Below are 19309 nucleotides of genomic sequence, written 5' to 3'. Positions count from 1 at the left end.
GAAAGTAACAAACGACTGCCCTAAGGAATACCCCTGGTGTTAATTTCAGCCTTGTCCTCACGTGTCGAAATGCGTGTGAAGCTGGCAGTAAAAACCACCTTATTTTCAATTTGCCAAGAGCTGCTGCGGTTTCACCGCGAAATGCTGAGTTGGCAAACTTTTCCTGCGGAAAGTGCTCCTGCTGGTTATTCCAATTCATGACCGGACAGCAACAGCGGGTCACAAACCACGAGGGGAAACGTCAGTTCGCAGGGCACTATCGCCGATTAATCTTGTGTAACAACGACACAGCTCAGACACTTGGTAGTGTCAAGATTAATGACGCTGTACCCTTATTCTATGAAACGACATAAGCAGTGTCTGTTTTATTTTATTTTATAGCGGCTCTGCATTTCCGAGTGAACTGCTGAGGGCAGTCGCCCAGAGGAGAACAACCCCGGGGAGGGAAAAGGCAGGGCACGAACCAGTTCTGCGGGAGCCCTTTGAGGGTTCACTGCACAGCCGCTACGTGAACTGCCTGAACTGACCGCAGGGCCTCGCTTCTGCTCAGAGGAAGCAGAAATAGACTATGTTTTGTGTACGAAAAGTACACAAAATGTATCAAGACCTTTCCTTGAAGAGACGGACAGCCGGGACTGTCAGAGTTCCCGGTCAGGAGTCCGCTCTCAGAAGGCTGCGACAGCGACACAGACCTTCCCCAAACAGTGCTACGAATGCAGCGACGACCCTCCAGCCTCGCTCGCTGCCGGGAGCTCAGGGCTCCGCGTGTTTCCAGCCGCAGCGGGGCCTCTCCCCGCGCCCCTCACGGCGCTCGGCGCCTCAAACCCACAGCCCGGGGTGAGCTACATACCTGGGACCGCCGCCGTCCCCGCCTCGGGAACTGACGGGAGCAGCCTGCGACGCGCTCCGCCTCCTCCTGCCGCGGCGCGGCGGCGGCGGCGGGCGGTGGATGGTGGTCGATGGCGGTGGTGGGCACGGCGGCCGTGAGGGACCCCAGCGGGGCCGCGCTGCCCCGCGGCTTCTGGGCGGCCGTGCGCGTGTGGCTGGAGAAGCCGCAGGTGGCGAACAGGCGGCTGTGCGGAGCCGCCGTGGAGGCGGAGGGCGCGGTGCCGCTCGGGGAGGGCGCGCAGGCACCTCCGTCCCTCGCCGCCGTGGGCGGTGGGCAGGAAGGGCGAGGGGGGGCCGCGGAGCTGGGCCGGCTGTGGAGGGAGGTACGGGGCCAGCTGTGTCTGCCGCCGCCCCTCAGGCCGTGGAGCGGGCCGGGCGAGCTCCGAGCCGTGCTGAGGACGCTGCTGCCCCGGGCGAGCCCGCCCGCCCCGCCGGCCCGGGAGCTGGTGGTCCAAGGTGAGCGGAGCCCGGCGCTGAGGGGCGGGGTGCTGGGGCTGAGGCTGCCGCAGACCTGTCCCGTCAGAGATCGTCTGACAGATGGGATAAATACTGCTTTTTTTCCTCCTTTATCTTCTGTTTTTATCTTTTGTTGTTATACTGGGAAGAGGCAGCAGTTCGAAACGCAAATTAACAGGGGTCGAGCACCTGCAGGACTCTGGAGCTCCTGTCATGAGTAAGCTGCACACACACAAACGCTGCTTGTAGTGCAGACCTAATTACCGGCTTGTAAGGACTGATGATAGTGTTGCAAAATTAATCACAGAATCAGCCGGGTTGGAATAGACCTCAGAGATCATCAAGTCCAACCCTTGATCCAACACTGCTGTGGTTACTAGACCATGGCACTAAGTGTCACATCCAGCCTCATTTTAAAATCCCCCAGGGACGTTGAACCCACCACCTCCCTGGGCAGCCCGTTCCAGTGTCTGATTACTCTCTCTGTAAAAAATTTCTTTCTAATATCCAACTTAAACCTCCCCTGGCAGAGCTTAAGATCGTGCCCTCTTGTCCTACTGCTGGTTGCCTGGGAGAAGAGACCGACCCCCACCTGGCTACAACCTCCTCTCAGGTAGTTGTAGAGTGATGAGGCCTCCCTGAGCCTCCTCCAGATTAAACAACCCCAGTTCCATCAGCCTCTCCCCATAGGACTTGTGCTCGAGTCCCTTCACTAGCCTTGTTACTGAGTAGATCAGGCAGCTGTCACCTGCCTGGCCAAGTTGAATTGTTTGTATCGACTTTCTTGTTGTTTAGTGTTGCTTAAAAATGTAGCTGGACTTGTCGGTGTGTTGGTTTTTTTCCCTTTGTTTTGTTTTTACACTGTTTGACAGTACTATGCTGGAGTAAATCCTATTAATGTAAACAAAGTTTTAAAGGTTGATAACTCTTTTAAGATAAACTTTGGAAAAATTTATATGGATTAAATATGTTGATATGGATTAAATTTTAGTAGTAATGTTCTGAAAAGAATCAGAATTCCAGAAAAATTTAAATATCCAGTTCAGAAAGACCTATGGTCATTTATGGGTGACAGCTGACTTTGGATGCTCTTGTGGCCCGTGTTTCTTAATCTGCTACCTTAAAAAAACTGACAAATGAAGAAGTCTGTGTTGAGGTTTTAATTTTTAATTTGATGTTAAGAGAAGGTGTTCCTGAGCTCTGTCTAGAGAGCATATCTGTAAGGTTTTTTTTTTAATTAATATGTTTAAAATGAAAACACATCAGGGATGGGATTACTAAAGATGAGACAAGATAGCAAGACTTAATGTTTCCTCTATTGATAATTATTGTTTCTTGTCTCACTCAGAAAATTTTGGAGCCCATTGAAAATTGATTTTGTAGCCAATATAATATTTGTAGTTGCTGGAATGTTTGTTTTGATAGTAACTGAAAAACCATTTGAAAAACTGAGAACTTAATAAGTTATTCAGAGGAAATCACCCTGCATAAACAATAGCTAAAAAGATTTTTGGAACTAGTTTATAAAGCAATAGTGCATACACACTGTAAGACATATGGAATATAATGAATGCTTTTAGATTCACTCTTTCAAAATCTCTAGGGTTTGGAATCCATCGGTAGTGTGGTTGCTGAGCATCACTCAGTGTAGTAACATCATACGTGCACTGTAATGTAAAAGCAGTTCTTCCCAGGCAGTCTTCCTTCCGAGTTATGAGTTACTAATTTAGGGATAGATAATGTGTTTTTTTCACAGTGCTTAGTCTAGGAACTCAGATTGGGAAAGCTGCCTGATGCCAAAAGGGAAAGGCACCTCTGCTTAATTGTAATTATATAATAGATCCTGTGTTTCCACATGGCAAAATTGATAGATATTTATAATAGTAGTGATTACTTTTTAATATTGCACCAATTGTTTATCTAATACTGGGGTGATATGTAAGTCTCTGTTTAATTGGAATGTGCTTCCCTGGATCTCAGATTTACTGTGGCATATGGGAAAGCACCAGTTTTGTGCTAGAAAAGTTTCATTGACTAGCTTTTACTATATTAAAATAGTTAGGTTAAAATAAAATGAATATTCTTACCAGACGGCCCTCCAGTATTTTGAAAATATCATGCAACAGAATGCTAAATTTTGAGAATTCAAACCATCCAGTTTTTGGATGTCAGGCACACTGAGAAACAGATTTGTTCTTAGCATTGAGATTCTTCCTGTGTTTCCTAGATCTCACTTGTTTGCATTTAACATAGTAAGGAGACAAAAGTTCATTTTGGTGCTAACCAGGATGTAATAATATACCCCTGTTTGCATATCTTTTCAGATGTTTACAATGGAACTGTGACCTTTCTGCCTTTGGAGGAAAACAGTGAAGGAAAATGCCTGATTAAAAAGTGCAATATTTATCAAATTCAACTTAGACACATAAAAGATGAGGAATGGTAAGTAACTGAGGTGGGAAGCAAACAGTGAGTTATTGCAAGAGTTACCTAATGGCTTAGTATTGGTACATAGGCAATTTGGTTTTTATAATTTCCTGCTTGATAAATAAATTACAGTAGTGTTGTGATCGGAGTGCATAGTGTTCTGTAAAAAGAAACATCCACAATACCTAAAGTAACACAAAGCTGTGTCAACTTTGAATGTGTACATTGACTGTAACTGTGTGGTCTAGAAAAGAATATACCTATTTTGATCATGAGGAACTAACTATGCCTGTGAAAAAGGTCAGGGCTTCAGTCACTGAAAGGTGACATGGCAGCTTGGTCCTGAGCATCTGAGGATGTAGCTCTAATGAGACCTGAATAAAGTTAGAGAAGATGAAATAATGGATTGTGCCAACGGATATATTTTTCTTCAAAATTTTCCTTCTTTTTTTTCATGAATTTTTTAAACTGACTTTTGCTATTTAGTGTATGGCTATCTTGTTAAATCTGTTTGTTCATCATATGCGAGTCCTGATTCATAGTGTTAAATGCAGCATGGACTCTCATGTACAGTGTTTGAATTGACAGATAATGAGCTAACAAAATTCAGGGGAGACTGTTAACCCTTTATTCAGAAACCTCATAGTTTTATTTTCCTTTAGGTTTTGTATATTACATATTTCCATATTCTCCTGCCTAGTTTTATATCTCTGATCTACCAGTTTTCTCCACTTAATCATTTTCTCCCTTTTTGGTGTAGCTGAAATAATGAAATATACTGTATTTATTAAAAATTGTTTGTTTGTTTTGTTTGTTTGTTTGTTTGTTTTAAAGGTCTGTGTCTGTTGTAGCTCCATTTCCAGAGGATTGGTTTTCAGATGGAATTGTATACCCCAAACTAGCATGGCTTGGAAATGAACTTTTGTCCAAACTGGCTAAATGGTCTGTGGAGCAAAAGACCAGTGAGTTTAAAAGTACACTCTCACTCATTTCCATTGCAAAGTACAGCAAAGTGTATCAAGACCTCAAAGAAAAATACAAAGAAATGGTAAAGGTAAGTTTGGCAAAACATAGAGTAACAATATCTTTTCATAACTTTTTTCATTGTTTGTGTAGTGAAGATGCCTTTTTTTTTTTTTTTTCTTTTAATAAGAGAAGCAATTGTATTGAAACATATATTCTTTGGTTTCATGTTTTGGGGGTGTTTTTTTTGGTGCATATTGAGAAAAAAATTCAGTATTTAGAAGAACTTGAAAAGCAAGATTTAGAGATAAATTTACAATATATATTTGGAGTAGTTAAATGTTTTTGAGAATGTATCTCTTGTTTTAAAAAGTAAGCAGCAGGTCAATGGAATAAATACTAAGTCATCCACATTAGAAGGCACAAATAAAACGCTTGCTTCTCCAAAACCTGAAAGACTGTAAGCAGCACTGGTTAGCAAGAAGGTTTATTTTCCTATTACTCTTCTGAAATTTGCAGGAGATTTTAGTATGTTATATATGTGCTTTGTAAAATGTATTATGAAAATGTTGGAAGGTTTTGCTGTTGATACTTCTGTACTAACAGAGAGATATACTTGGGAGGAGAATTGGTCTTTTGGGTAAGGCAGTGGTTCAAGCTTTAGATCTGCAGTAGAATTAGTGTAGAGTTGAGCATTTTAGTCTTTGTCTCAATTCCTCATTTAGAAAATAATACCTGGGGATAATACTTGAGTTTTCTGACTTCCTACTTCAGATTTTGATTCTTTGTGCCAGGATAATTCTATGTCTGTTACATTGTGAAAAGAAATCTATAAATATTCATGTTAACAGTGTTGCATAGGAAAAATATGAGCATTTTTCTCCTGAGAGAGTTGAGCAGAACATACATAATCTATTACAGAACAGATGCAGCAGTTTACTTGTGACCTGCACATATGGAGCCATAATGTTCTTATAAACTTGATTGTTTGGATGAGAACATTCTTTACACCATCATTCTTCCATGTGACTCACAAAATCAGTCAGTCTTTATTTACATTCTTTGTGTATATTTTTAATGAGGTTAAAATATAAAATTCATAAGGTGCAGAAACCTATTGAAGTGGAGGAGTGCATGAGTATCCAGATTCCTGTAACTGAGCACTTTTTTTAATTATTTCAGATGATGCAGAAAATAAATTTTCTTCATTTTTTTTCTCTATTTTTTTTCCTGAAGGTGTGGCCTGAAGTGACAGATCCTGAAAAATTTGTTTATGAAGATGTTGCCATTGCCTCTTACTTGCTGGTAAGGAATCGCTTTGCCTAATAGTATTCTATAAGGTCCTATTTCCTAATAATAGAACCTCTCTAAAGAAAATCAGTTTATAAGGAAACAATTTCTTTGTAAAGATATGGTAAAGATTTGCCATCTTCTGTCACGGGAAATTGATGATCTACACAGACACGATGTATTTATTTCTAAGTGATAAAATGAAAAGCATTGATGTAGAAGTGGTTTGTTGGACCAACTGGAGATCAGCAGTGATTATTTTATATGTTTTTCTATCACTTGTTAATTTTATGCTAAAGGCTTTTCACTGCTATGCCTTTCCCTGATAAAATTTTAGATCAAATCACATCTTCTACCATGTCCAACTGTAGATGCTGGGAATGCTTGGTGCAGTTTTCTAAGACACCTACATACTTAGATTCTGTGAAAATTCTGCCACCTGCAGTCACTAGAAACTTCAGTTTTATAAAAGCATCAAAAGGGTCACTATGTAGGCACATAAATATTTTTGACTGCCATCCAGAGTGTGGTAAGAGCATGTCTACCTTGAACTCTACCTCTGGCATCTATTTAAATAGTATTTGTAAGTAAGTTAGATCACTTACAGAACTTACTGAAGGCTAATTAACTTTTATAATTGACTGTTTAACCCCTTAGAGCCTTAGATACTGGCTTGTGGAAAGAACTATGTAATAGACTCACCTTTACCGTTTTTACCGCTGTGTTAATATTAGATGTCAAAAATTAGGAATATAATTGTAGCCACAAGGAAATTCTGTAGTGATAGCATTTTTATGCACGTGAATGTTGGTTTGCAGTGACAATGTGTGTTAGCTGTTGTAGTAGTAGTTTTTAAAAAGTTCTTAAATTCATCCAATATACAGTTTATATAAATGAAAACTTAAACTATGGTATTAATAACTTAACCTCCTTCCAAAATGTTCAGGTATCTACACGATGTTATAGAATAACTCATTGGAATGGGCTGCCCAGGGAAGTGGTGGATTCTCTGTCTCTGGAGGTTTTTAAGATGAGACTGGATGTGGCACTGAGTGTCATTGTCTAGTAACCACAGTGGTAGTGGATCTAGGGTTGGATTTGATGATCTCAGAGGTCCTTTCCAACCCAGCTATGGTTATTTAGAAGTACATTAAACAAGTGGTTGAGAGTAGTTGGTTGAAAGTAGGGCTTGAAAGTAGGTCCAGTGTTAAGTTGTTATGGATTTAACATGTGAGGTCTACATGTGACCTCATTTTACTCTGCAATCACCTGTATCTAGGACTATGGCCAAAGCAGTAGCTGTTCAGTTTGTATTGGGAAAGGATAGGTATGATCTAGTTGGAGATGATTAGGGGTTTCTGGGATACTGCCTAAAGTGCCAAAGTGCAATGACTGGTAAATTTAAAAACATAGACATAGCTTGATAATCTCATGGATTATCTTCATCTTCTTTCCCTCTGGCAAAATGGATATATTCACAAGAGACAATGTTACAAATATTAATTTTCATAGTTAAATATTCTTGGAGATTTTTGTTAGTCATAGTGAATAATGAGAGTGCAGAGTTGATGAATGTGTGCTCCGTAACTTCTCATTGAAGGAAAAAGTTTGACAGTGATAGAGATTAATCCGTGTTCTGCAGAGAAATGTCTAATTGTTAATTACAAATTACATACCTATGTAAAAGTAACTACTTTTACATAGGTATGTAATTTGTAATTTGGGTGAAAGCTTTGGGGTCCCTTTAGCTGATGCAGAATTTGGGGCACTAACTTGCTCAGTAACACTGTTGCTTTGTTTAGTAGAAAGGGATGTTACATTTGCCAGTATATATCTATTGCCTACTGATTACAAAGAACACTTTGGTTATTTTCAGCTCTGCCACCACAAATACAGTGGATATAAACGCCTCCAGAGTGTTACTTGCAGAGATATTGTTGAAATTCACTTGGTACTTTCTTTGCTTTTCACTGTTCTTCTCTTGCACCCACTGTTTTAACGATTTACTTTACGTTTATGCTCATTCTGATCCAGATTGTATAGCCCTGATTAATTTCAACTTCTAGTGACTCAGGAGGGAGTGGAGGATTTGCTTAGCACTTAGAAACTGATATTTTGCAACATAATTCTTGCCCCTTTCCATAAAGAGTTTCAGTGTTTTTCTGTTCTGTTTTTTTTTTTTTCCCCTCAAAAGTTATTTTATCTGTGAGTACAGGGAATATTTTCTGTCACATCTCTATTCCCAGCTTTCTCCTTTAACTTCCAACAACCTTTGCTTCTTTTTTACAGGGAAACTTGAGAGCAGAAGTCAAAAATGTGTTTTTTCTCTTGCCTTAGGTTCTTTGGGAAGAAGAAAGAAAGGAAAAAGGATTAACTAAGAAACAGATGTTTGTAGATCTTGGATGTGGAAATGGTCTACTGGTTCACATTCTAAACAATGAAGGGGTAAATAGAATGCTTCTTAAAATAATGATTAAAAACTGGAGATAGTCAATATTCTTGTTATGCTTTCCTTTTGTCTTGCATACAAGTAGCCAAAATACAATCAATTCATCTCACTAAAATGGGATTTTGTCACTCCAGTTACCAAGACAAAATCCTAGCAGAGCTTTAGAAACCTTTCTTTTATATATCTGTGTTTACTAGTACATTTCATGTCAAATAGAGGCTATTATTTCTGAGGTAAGAAAGTAACAGGGAAATTAAAAATGGAGCCCCTGGTGGTCTAGTGGTAAGGGCGCCGCGCTGTCACCGCCCAGGCCCGGGTTCGATTCCCGGTCAGGGCCACTCCTGGGCAGGTGGGGCTCGTTAGCCCTTAAAGGCAACCCATCTACGTCCTAAGGACCTCGCTGCCACCGTCCAAGCTCGCTTGGCCCCGGCAGATGAACCTTAGGATTAAAGGGTGGGCTCAGTTCCGCGCACACTGTGTCTCACCTAAAAAATCCAATGCGCAGGCTGGAAGGTGTAAAGACCTTCCCCGGATCTTCGCTCACGAAGACTGGCCATTATAGAAAAAAGTAAAAAGTAATGTGGAATCTTGACATGGAGATTCTTTCTCACAACATGGTGTTCATGAACTTATTTTTGAATTGAATTCTACTTGTGGTGTCCTGACAATGTTTTCTGGTATCTTTAAAAACAATCCTGAGATCTGTTATTTGAAAATGCCCAACAACATACTGTGCTTTTGGGAATGAAAATGTGGCAACACCATAGTTTCTTGATGCATAGTTTCTGACACAACAACAGAAAAAGGTCAATGACACTTAAAACCCAGTGAAGTTGGATCTGTCTGTTTCAGAGACTTCCATTTTCCACTTTTGGGAGAATGTGATAAACTTTGTAGAGGAGATTAATATCTGCTGTTAGATCAATAGATGTCATTGGCAGGAAAAATTCGCCCAAGTTCTCCTAACACAAGCTTTCTATTGTGTGGCCAGAAAAATTTTGTCTATTGCAAGATGCTATTTTCCCTGTAAATGTTTCTTTCCATTCATCCTTAGGTCATCACTGCTGGAGTGGTGACAAACACTGACTCAAAAAAATCATGTGTGAGAGTTTTATGAGACTTTTTTAGAAATTGATTTTGGTTAGTTCTGCACAAGGTTCTTGAAGTTCAAATACTTACACATTCTTCATTTCTTGCTTTAGTTTCCAGTCTATTTCCTCTTCCCTTCAATTCACACAGGAAAAAAATGTGTTCGGACTTCAGTGGTTGAAAGGTGGTTCTCCGCTAAGGACTGCTTAGATTAGCACTCTTCTCTGAGCCCTGTGGGAGCTACAGTCGTACTCACCTTATGAAAGATTTTGATATTTTAGAAACAAACAAAAAATGATAGCTCTGCTTCTACATTTGTAGAGATCCAGATTTTCAAGAGCAGTCTCAGTAGGTGTGCTCTGGGAAAATTTTTTAACGAGATATATTCTTAAGGTTTCCAAGTAATTCCCTTTATATTTCAAAGGGAAAGAAGGGATTAAAAGTATTCAGCTTCTGCCTGAAATGGTGAAGCAGTGTTTCGTTTTGTGTCTTAAATTTTATCATGGATGAAATAATCACTGTTAATATGTACATTTAGTTTGACAATTTCTGCTAAAAGTAGTACTTAAAATGACACTTTTTGCTGTTCAAATATTTCAGCATTCAGGTAGAGGAATTGACGTGAGGAGAAGAAAAATATGGGACATGTATGGACCAGGAACTCATTTAGAGGTATTATGCAAATGTATGTCAGTCTTACTGTTTTGTAAATTTATTGTTTTGTTCATTGCTTCAGGTTGTATTGATGCAAGTGTAATGAAGCATATTGGGTTACAACCAGTTGTCTGAAGTGGCCCAATGGTTTGGTATGATGCCATCCAGAGGGTCTGTGAAGTAAGTTCTAAAGGGAATTATGAGAGCAATACTGTGTCGTACCCTTGCATATTTGCAGCTTGCTTATTTTTCAGCCAGGAAGACTAACATGATTTCTTACTGCGTGTACAGACATGCACACTATGAAACATGCATTTGATTTTACTGGAAGATCAATATTAAGCAGCTTTATTTGCACCACTGCAGCTCATAAAAGATAGTAATATCCAAAATTATGAGTGTCTTTTTCTTGAAAGTGATGACCTTCCAGTGCTGTGTGCTGGTTTGGTGACAAATTTGTTGTCGAACCTCAAAGGAGCCAATATAAAAGCCTTCAAAAGTGAACAGGAAAATGAGTCCGAAAGAGGGATTATATTTCAAGTTCCGTATTAGCATTTTTATGAGAATAGAACAATTTGAGCACAGGAACATTCACTTTGACTCCAGGCATTCTTGGTCTGACATCACTAAAGTGTGGTTTAAGGAACAGTTTGCCTTTGGACGTGAGATGTTCCTGATTGTCTTGTTCTCTAAACTCCAAAGTTTCTCACTGTGTTCTCTCAAAAATTGTCAGCTTCCAATACAGTAAACTAATTCCCCACCTGCAGTTATTCTCTAATAGTTTCGTTTAAAGTTAATTTGACATAACTTTGGATGCTGACAACTTACACTAAATCAACAAAAGAGCAGCAGTTTTCACAGATGGGAGATAAAGCTTTCGCAGTATTTTGTGTGGCCTTCTCTTTGCCACTCTGCCATTTTGGGTACAGATTGCCAAAAATGCCATATTCTTTTGCTGCAGTCTGCAAACAGATTTTACTGAAATGCTTCAAGAAACAATCCAAAACATCAAGCTGCAGAGCTCCTTCATACCTGTTGCACTACATTAAGTCACATCTGACAATGCCAAACAGGGTCTTCTCTTTTCCTGTGTTACATGTTCCTTTTCCTGCTCAGACAGAAACAAAGAAACTGTAAAAATATCAAAAATGTGTGTGTGAGGAAAGTGCTGATTTGTGATGGAAGGAGTTATACAGTGAGTAGGAAGGGTGAAAACATTTTGCAAGGCTCCTGTAGCCATAGGAGCTGCAGAAGGAGAAAGCACCTGCTCGCAACCTGTTGTTACCTTGAAGCTTATTTCATTTTGATCTTTACTTAAAGCATGAGTTGCAGGATGGATATTACCATCTGTGACATTTAGTACAGAACTAGCAATATAAAGGAATGTAACAGGTGTCACTCTGTATTGCCAAACTGCTGTCAGTTATGCTGAATACAAATTTGATTATGGGTGACTGTCAAAAATGTGGAGTGTGGCGCTGATAATTCATGCTGTGCCTAAATTGAGTGATCAAAACTGAAATGTAAAGTATGAGTAATTTGTTCAATCAACCTTAAGAAAACACTTGCCCAAGACTTGGTCTAGTAACCTGCCGAAGAGAAACTTGTTACATTCATTATCTAGAAATGTATATACATAACTAAAAATGGTCAGAGATGTAGTTTTTAAAGTGAACAATAAACACCATATTGATCCTTGAGAGGGAATTGGAACGTAACCGGAGATAGTCTGAAATTCCTTAATAAGAGGTTTGGGTTTGTTTTTTGTTTGGGGTTTTTTTTTCAAATTTGTATGCAGATACTACTTTGCATATACATGTGAATTTTAAGCTTGTAAAGCATACATTTTCTATATAAAAAGAGAGTATAAACATCATTTTCAGAACTTTTCCTGAAGGTCCGTGGAAATTCAAATCTAAAACTCTTTTCAAATCTGCCCAATAGTTCTTTTAAGATTCATACATGTTTTCAGGCAAGAGTGTGTACTTCCATGGTATTAATAACTTCAAGTACTTTCTTTACCGAAGTCAGTTCAAGGTGAGAAAATGTGTTTGTGAGGCACAAACATTAAAGGCACTCTAGAACTTTTGAAATTTAACCTGTACAAAGAATTCATCCTATTTGGTTTTTTTAGGGGGGGGAGTTTGTTATTGTTTGTGGGCCTTTTTTTTAGGGGGGGGGCTTTTTTAAGAATTTCAGGATAGGATATTCTTGAGATTATTGTGTGGGTCAGTACTGTTGTGGGAAGACTTCTTTGGTATTGTCTTCTCAATTCATATATATCGAATTTCCATTAGGCAAAACGCTATTCCAAAGGTCACCAAAGAAGCATTCTTTTTGTAACCTGTCGTTTCCTGGTTTTGCTCCTGTTTTAACATGTATCATAAGGTGGTCTTGACACAACTTGAAGGGAGTGGAATGGCAACATAAACAAGGGGAGAAAGTGTTAGGCTGGATTAGGTTTATTTTAAGTGAAAGCATGTGAAGAGTGGTGTTCTGTATGTTAGGATTTGATTAGGGAAACATCTGTGAAAGAGAAGGTAACAGTGAAGCTGTGTTCTGATTAATTGCTGTGTGAGTCCTAGGGACTGTAAACATAGGAAATTAAGTGACTTCCTGAAAAATTGAGTCCAGATGTACATGTAACAGGAGATTGTTGTAATCCAGTGTACGATACCTGTTTATGGATATGTAGGATGACATGTATCTTAATCATAGTTGTTATTCCACTCCTTTTCTGACCAATGTGGGTATTTTTGTGGGTATTTGTTGCTAAATTACTTCTGTGTAGCTATAAAAAATTACTACCTAGCAAAAATTCATATTGAGGAAAATGGTGGTGCCTGTGATTCTCGTTCACCTTGTATTTGTCAGCTGGTGTTTTATATTGTTGCTTAGCGCTTTACTAACAAATAAAATGCCTTAAAGAAACCTGTAATAGAATTCACTTAATGTGTTGTTTTGTGTTTTAGGAATCTACAATCATGCCAGGTGATAGTCATCTCTTTCCAGATACTGACTGGCTCATAGGGAACCATTCAGATGAATTAACACCATGGATACCTGTAATTGCAGCGAGGTATTTGTGGAGGGAGGGGAGTGAGAGGGAAGAAATTTAAAAAACCCAAACAAGCAAAAGAAAACAAACAACCCCCCCATAATTACCTGTGTGGGCTTGGTAAAAGCTGTCACTTTTGCTGCCACACCTGTTGTCCTTGCAAGACTCACTTCTTTTGATGCCAATTTATTATTTTTACAGAGTGTTTCTCTTCCTATGGAGAAGCAATATTTACTTTCTCATAGAATTTAGTGCAGCATTTTGTTTTTGAAGTTCAGAAACTTCATGTGTGTGAATCTTTTGGTTTTTGTTGGTTTTGTGATTTTTTTTTGTAAACAAGAGCTTATAGTTCTGCCTTCCCTTGAACTGTTGCTCTCTTTACAACTAGCAGCAGTAGTTTACTATCTAGAGGTTTAGTTCTGCAAACCAAACTGGCATGGTAATTTACATCAGCAAATACTTCATGAAATAGTATTTTTGATTAAACTAATAGATCTACTGGAAGAGGAAGTTATAAGTATTATTGCATGAAACTCTGTCACTTAATAAAAATTTAAAATATTGCTTTTATCTGATAGTTTATTTGTTAAATTTTTGTATTTTCTGAAATAACGTCAGCAGTTTTTTATCTGCCTTGTAGGTCTTCCTATTCATGTTGCTACTTTGTGCTGCCATGTTGTTTCTTTGATTTCCATGGAAAATACAGCCGAAGGCAAAGCAAGAAAACTCAGTACAGAGAGTATATAGATTTTGTTGCCCAAGTGGGAGTTGTATGTGGCTTTCATGTAGAAGAAGATTGCCTTAGAATTCCATCAACAAAAAGGGTAATTCTGGACTGTGTAGAGCTTTGCCTTTTTTTTTTCCTTTTTTTTTTTTTTTAAATTTGATGGCTGTTTGAAGCATGTGGATGTTTGTTCATTGTTATTGTAAGATCAGACTGTAGTCAGCTGCATTACTTGATATAATATGCTCTGAAGAGACACTGAAAATACTCCCTGTTTTCTTGGGTATTCTGCTCTCATAGGTACAATCCTAAAAATGAGAAGGAATGGAAGGTTTCATGGTTTTTTCTTATGCCACTATATAGGATGGAAAACTTAAACCTGCCTGTCTTATTTATTTGTACTTAATTTTGCAGTTTTTCGTGTCCAGTGAAATTCAAAGTGAAATGTTCTCAGACAGGAAGAGGTGTCCAGCTTTAACATAGTAAAAAATCCGAGGGTCAGAAAAATTGCTTTTGCTCTGTGATTGTATAGCTTGATTGATTTTGATTTGTTTACTGTATTTTTTTCCTTGGCACCAGTATTTAAAATCTAGAATTAAAAGTGCCTCAGATGTTAATGAACTTTGTATTGGTATCTCCTGTAGGCAGTGAGAAACCTGCAGAAACATAAGGAGGTTGGGGGGCTGTGTGTAAGTTTGGGACTCTGTGTAAATAGTGATTTACCTTTTTCTACTAAAATAGGTAAGTCTGATTGGAAAAAATAGGACCTATCCACCTACAGAATCTGCTCTGATTGACAAGCAGATATCACAGTTTATTAATAATCGTCGGACCTGTGCTGGGATCACATGTGACAGAAGAGTTGGATTTAATCATAAGGATCACTTTGATGGTGTATGTGAAGAAACAGGCTCAGAACTTCCTGAAGATGAGACTGAGACAGCTGGTACGACTTGGATGCCTGGATTTCAACCCAGAGAAAAAGTGGAACAAATCAGAAACTGTGCTTCCCTCCCTCGGGAGTTTGTAGATGAAGTGGTTCTCAATGTGGCAAACTTGCTGTTAAATGCAGCCCCCCCAAAATCATGTTCAAATATGCAGGGTGGAAATATGAATTCCTGGAATCAAGGAGGTGAGGTTGTCTTTCTTTTACACTACCTTTTGCTGGTGGAACATGTCTTTTCCAATAAATTCACATTTGTAAATTCAGTAAGTGAAATAGATTTTAGGAAATACAAAAAACAGTACAGTAGCAATCAAAGGTACTTTTTTCCTACGTTTTATTGCACGTAGAAGAATATTTTGAAATTGGTGTGAGGCTTTTATTCTGGTTTACACTTAAATAGTTTAGAGAATCCATTTTTATTGAAACACACCGAACTAAACCCCAGAAGTCTTCCCCATTTTCCAAAACAAAACTCTGCATCTGTTTGGGGAGAATATTAAGTTTTTGAATATTCATATGATAATTAGCTGTATTTCTGTAAGAATTGTGTAAGAAGTGCTTTGAAGTGCCATTTGGTTACAATGATTAGGAATTCTTAGTTTAGTCTTACAAACAAGAGGAATAGAAGTTGCTGTTAATTTTGTGAGCATTCAGTTAGTTCACACTATTACCATCTTCCATTTTCCTGTTTTAATTATTTCCTTTCTGTAGTTTGTCACGTTAAGTTTGCAGGAGATCCTTTGAGTTATTCTCTCCTCTAACTACATGCCTATAAACAGTGCTTACTGGGAGGAGGGTTACATGCTACTGTAAAAAAAGCAAGGCAAATTAGAAGTGTCTTACTGTGGAAATTCTGTCTTGAGTCCTGTAGAATGAAAGCTGCTGTTTTACAGACAACATACATGTAAAATGTATATATTGTACCCGATATTGTGAGAACAAAATTGCTGCAGTACTGGTAGATAATTCTTACATTCTGCTCGTAATCATTACCCCATATATAAGTTAAATTTTCTGAGGATTTTATATACGTAAATTTTTAATGTCTACACCATTTTTGTTGCAGAAAGCCTTTCCCTGAAAGAAGTGGCAGGACACTTAAATAAAGAGACACTAAAAAGGCTAAAGAGTGAATATGGAGGCCTGCAGACACTACTCAAGAACAATCATCAAGTGTTTGAAGGTAAAGAAGTTTTGGGTATTTGTTTTGTTTCTCTGTAATCATTTATTTTATGTCCTCTTTATGCAGCTAAACTTAACTGAAAAATTACTATGGGGGCAGCTTTTTAACTGCTTTCTGTACCTCTGAGGAAAACCAAATATTCTTTATGTGCCTATTGGTCCAAGATACCATTAGTAAAACTGTTTTGACTGAGATTGGTGAGACATCTATCAACAAAATATTCTAGACCAACTGTATCTGAAAAGACAGCTCTTTTGTTAAAGTGGCTAATTTGGTGCTATTCTTTGACTTGGAGCATTTTTATTTTTCCTATGAAATATTGATGATTTTGGAGCTATCAAATACAGAGCATGGTCATTGAAGCATTTAACTGAGACATCCTGGCCTTACTAAGCCCCACAGTGTAAATGGTGACATGAAATAAAACTAGTCTCCATGAGAACCTGCAACTGTGAGCTTGATGTGTTCATATAGCCTGTGGTAGTCCTTAAGGTTCACAAGTGTGTATGTGTATGTGTATGTGTATGTGCAGTTTATGGTTCTAACACAGCAAATGATTTTTAAAAAACAAAACAAAGCATTGAATCTTTATTAACCAATGAGAATGTGCAATTGATTCCTTTGAAGGATTAGACTTGTCTTCTCTTTGGTGCAGTGTGTTTTTGGGTCAATGAACTGTGTAGTGAAATTAGTAGAAGACTTTTGCTGGTAGTCACATTTTAAATGTAGAGTCATAAAGTTCTGAACACCAGAAGAATTACAGTTCTTGAAGTTGAAACTTTGTCAGGACTTGTAATCTGAATTCAGAGGATTTTAGTCTAAATGATTCTGCTATATTTAAAATGAACAAACAAACTTCTACAAAGGCAATACAAAGGTGTCTCAAACTATTCAGCATCACAGTAAAACATCTCTCAGGGAAAACAATCTTCTTTATACTGTGTCTATATTGTCTTGATTTGTTGTGTGCTTCTTTATGTTTCTGTATGAATGGCTCATTTGGTTTTACCTGCCTATAGGCAAATGTTTAGAATACATGTGTATTTTATTCACAAAATGTCACTGAAGTAAGTTCCAGTTTAATTCCCATGGCTGTCTATTAACAGCTATATTTTTGTTTGTTTTTAAATCTTAGTTTTGAATGGGAGAGTTCACATTCGTGACTGGAGAAAAGAGAAACCATCAAGTAAAATTAAACCTGAAGTGAAGCGTCGCCTTTCAGCTGAAGCATTTAAAACACGTCTCTGTTGGTTTTTCATTCATCATCCTGATGGTTGTTCTTTGCCTTCTGAATCTTGCCCATATGCTCATGGAACTGAGGAGCTAAGGCAGTCTCAGATAATTAAAAAGAAAAAACATGTACAGTAATAAAATGTTGCCACTTGTGTTCAAGCTTGTGTACACCCCTGAATCTAGGATGGACTTTGGGACTGCGTAGTGCATGAAGATCTGTACAATATGGAGGGGTTTTCCACGGTCCTATGCATCTTATTTTGCAGTTGGTTTACAAGTTCTCCCATATTTCTAATTCTTTATTTTTTTATGGAAAAGGTGTAGTAAAGGATATCTCTACATTTGGATTTGTCATGGCTTGTCTAGCATGCGTTTGTATAATGAGAAGATTTAAAAACCTAATTTCCTAGGAAACTCCTTGTGATCCTCAATCAGATCAAAAGCACGTGATGCAGCATTTTCAAACCCTGAAAATTAGCCAGTTTGTTCCACATTTTCAAGGAGTGTTAAGGAAACTTTTCTCTCTGACTATCCAGGAGCCACTCTGGCAGTCACGCCCACATCACCTGAGCTGGGACCAAAGCCACCTTATCTCCCTACACACCCCACACTCACACAGTCAGTCACACCAGGTATCCTTACTGACTCTACCTTAGGTTTCCCAGAGCAGAGTCTCAGACGTTGCAATCCTTAAAATAGTTTAATCTTGATGCAATAACAAAATAACTGCTTGAGCTGGTGCCTCCAAGGAGGGTCCCCGAACAAAGGAGACCCAGGGCTTTTATAACCTCACAGTCTGAGCTATGAAAGTCTTGGGGTCATTGGCTCCTGCTGTGTCTCTGAGTGTCTGGTCCTCTGGCCAGTGCCACTGCCCTTTGTTATGCCAGGGGTTGGCAGTTCACAGCCTTTTGCCTTGGAACTCCTGCCACCCAGAGCTCAACCTGCAGCTTGTACTGCAGCTGCAGAGGGAGCTACCCACACTGAATGTATTCCTCAACAGGAGGATTTAGAGTTTCTTATGACTCAGATGTAGATGTAGGTTTTTAGGTCTTTGCATGCCACACTTTCATAGTTTCATAGAATGGTTTGTGTAAGAAGGAACCTTTAAGACTGTCTAGTTCCAACCCCCTGCTAGGGGCAGGAACATCTTCCACTAGACCAGATTGCTCAAAGCCCCATCCAACCTAGTCTTTTACTCTTTTTTAAAAGTAAGGACTAGCAGTAGAAAATATATTTAATAATATTAGAATGGTGAGGTTTCTGTTTATCACATGACAAAGGAATGGCTTGGCACCCTGAGCAGGTTGTGATTTTCTTTAGTAGAATATTATTTTCTTTAAAAGGTTAAATTTTTAAAGTTAAATGCACATCTAGAGAAAGATAATGAAGCTGGTGAAGGGTCTGGAGAAAAAATCCAATGAGGAGCAGCTGAGGGAGCTGGGGTTTTTTAGACTGGAGGAAAGGAAACTTATTACTCTCTACAACTACCTGAAAGGAGGTTGTAGCCAGGTGGGGATTGGTCTCTCATCTGAAGTAACAAGGGATAGGATAATAGAGAATGGCCTCAAGTTGCACCATGGGAGGTTTAGATTGGATATTAGGAAAAATTTCTTCAGCAAAGGGCTTGTCAAACATTGGAACAGGCTGCACAGGGAAAGGGTGGGCTCATTCCACCATCCCTGAGGTATTTAAAAGATGTGTAGATGATGCACTTAGGACTTGGTTTGGTGGTGAACTTGGCAGTTCTGGGTTAATGCATGGACTTGATGATCTTAAAGGTCTTTTCCAACATAATTTTGTGATTCTGTGAACTTATCATTGATCCTAATTATTACTCAGTGACAGTCATTAAACTAGTATAATAGTTCATATCTGTCAAGTGCTAGGTACTTGTAAAATTCAGTATCTGCTGTACAAGCTCTGCAACAAGGAATCGTGTTGGCTCTGGG

The 19309-nt window shown here is 38.7% G+C and overlaps 2 protein-coding genes across 3 annotated transcripts in view; one reads left to right on the top strand and one right to left on the bottom strand.

The window, feature by feature from the left end:
• Nucleotides 1-994, bottom strand: part of ACOX3 (acyl-CoA oxidase 3, pristanoyl) — a 33733-nt gene extending 32739 nt beyond the window's left edge. The window contains exon 1 of the mRNA XM_050337580.1: nucleotides 851-994. The gene's annotated coding sequence lies outside the window, so the exon portion shown is untranslated. The remainder of the gene's footprint in view (nucleotides 1-850) is intronic.
• On the top strand, nucleotides 957-17707 carry TRMT44 (tRNA methyltransferase 44 homolog). Of its 2 annotated transcripts, none has more exons than XM_050337581.1 (11): nucleotides 957-1344; nucleotides 3669-3786; nucleotides 4606-4825; nucleotides 5971-6039; nucleotides 8362-8469; nucleotides 10163-10234; nucleotides 13189-13295; nucleotides 13915-14098; nucleotides 14740-15130; nucleotides 16011-16127; nucleotides 17263-17707. In XM_050337581.1, the coding sequence occupies exons 1-11, from the start codon at nucleotides 960-962 to the stop codon at nucleotides 17493-17495; spliced, it is 2004 nt and encodes a 667-aa protein (XP_050193538.1). In that variant the 5' UTR covers nucleotides 957-959; the 3' UTR covers nucleotides 17496-17707. The 2 variants fall into 2 exon arrangements, with proteins under 2 accessions (XP_050193538.1, XP_050193539.1); XM_050337582.1 differs by lacking the exon at nucleotides 957-1344 and adding an exon at nucleotides 1398-1561.
• Nucleotides 17708-19309: the final 1602 nt, after the last annotated feature.

The sequence above is a fragment of the Myiozetetes cayanensis genome, unplaced genomic scaffold (genome assembly GCF_022539395.1).
Source record: "Myiozetetes cayanensis isolate MyiCay16 unplaced genomic scaffold, myiCay2020 scf7, whole genome shotgun sequence".
NCBI classification, from domain to species: domain Eukaryota; kingdom Metazoa; phylum Chordata; class Aves; order Passeriformes; family Tyrannidae; genus Myiozetetes; species Myiozetetes cayanensis.
Note: the sequence above shows the minus strand (reverse complement) of the source record. Positions and strands in the feature narration are given on the sequence as shown.

Coding starts and splice junctions, on each gene's coding strand:
- TRMT44 (XM_050337581.1), top strand. CDS start 960: ATGGCGGTGGTGGGCACGGCGGCCGTGAGGGACCCCAGCGGGGCCGCG. Junction 8,470..10,162: donor ACATTCTAAACAATGAAGGG/GTAAATAGAATG, acceptor CAAATATTTCAG/CATTCAGGTAGAGGAATTGA. Junction 13,296..13,914: donor ATACCTGTAATTGCAGCGAG/GTATTTGTGGAG, acceptor TCTGCCTTGTAG/GTCTTCCTATTCATGTTGCT.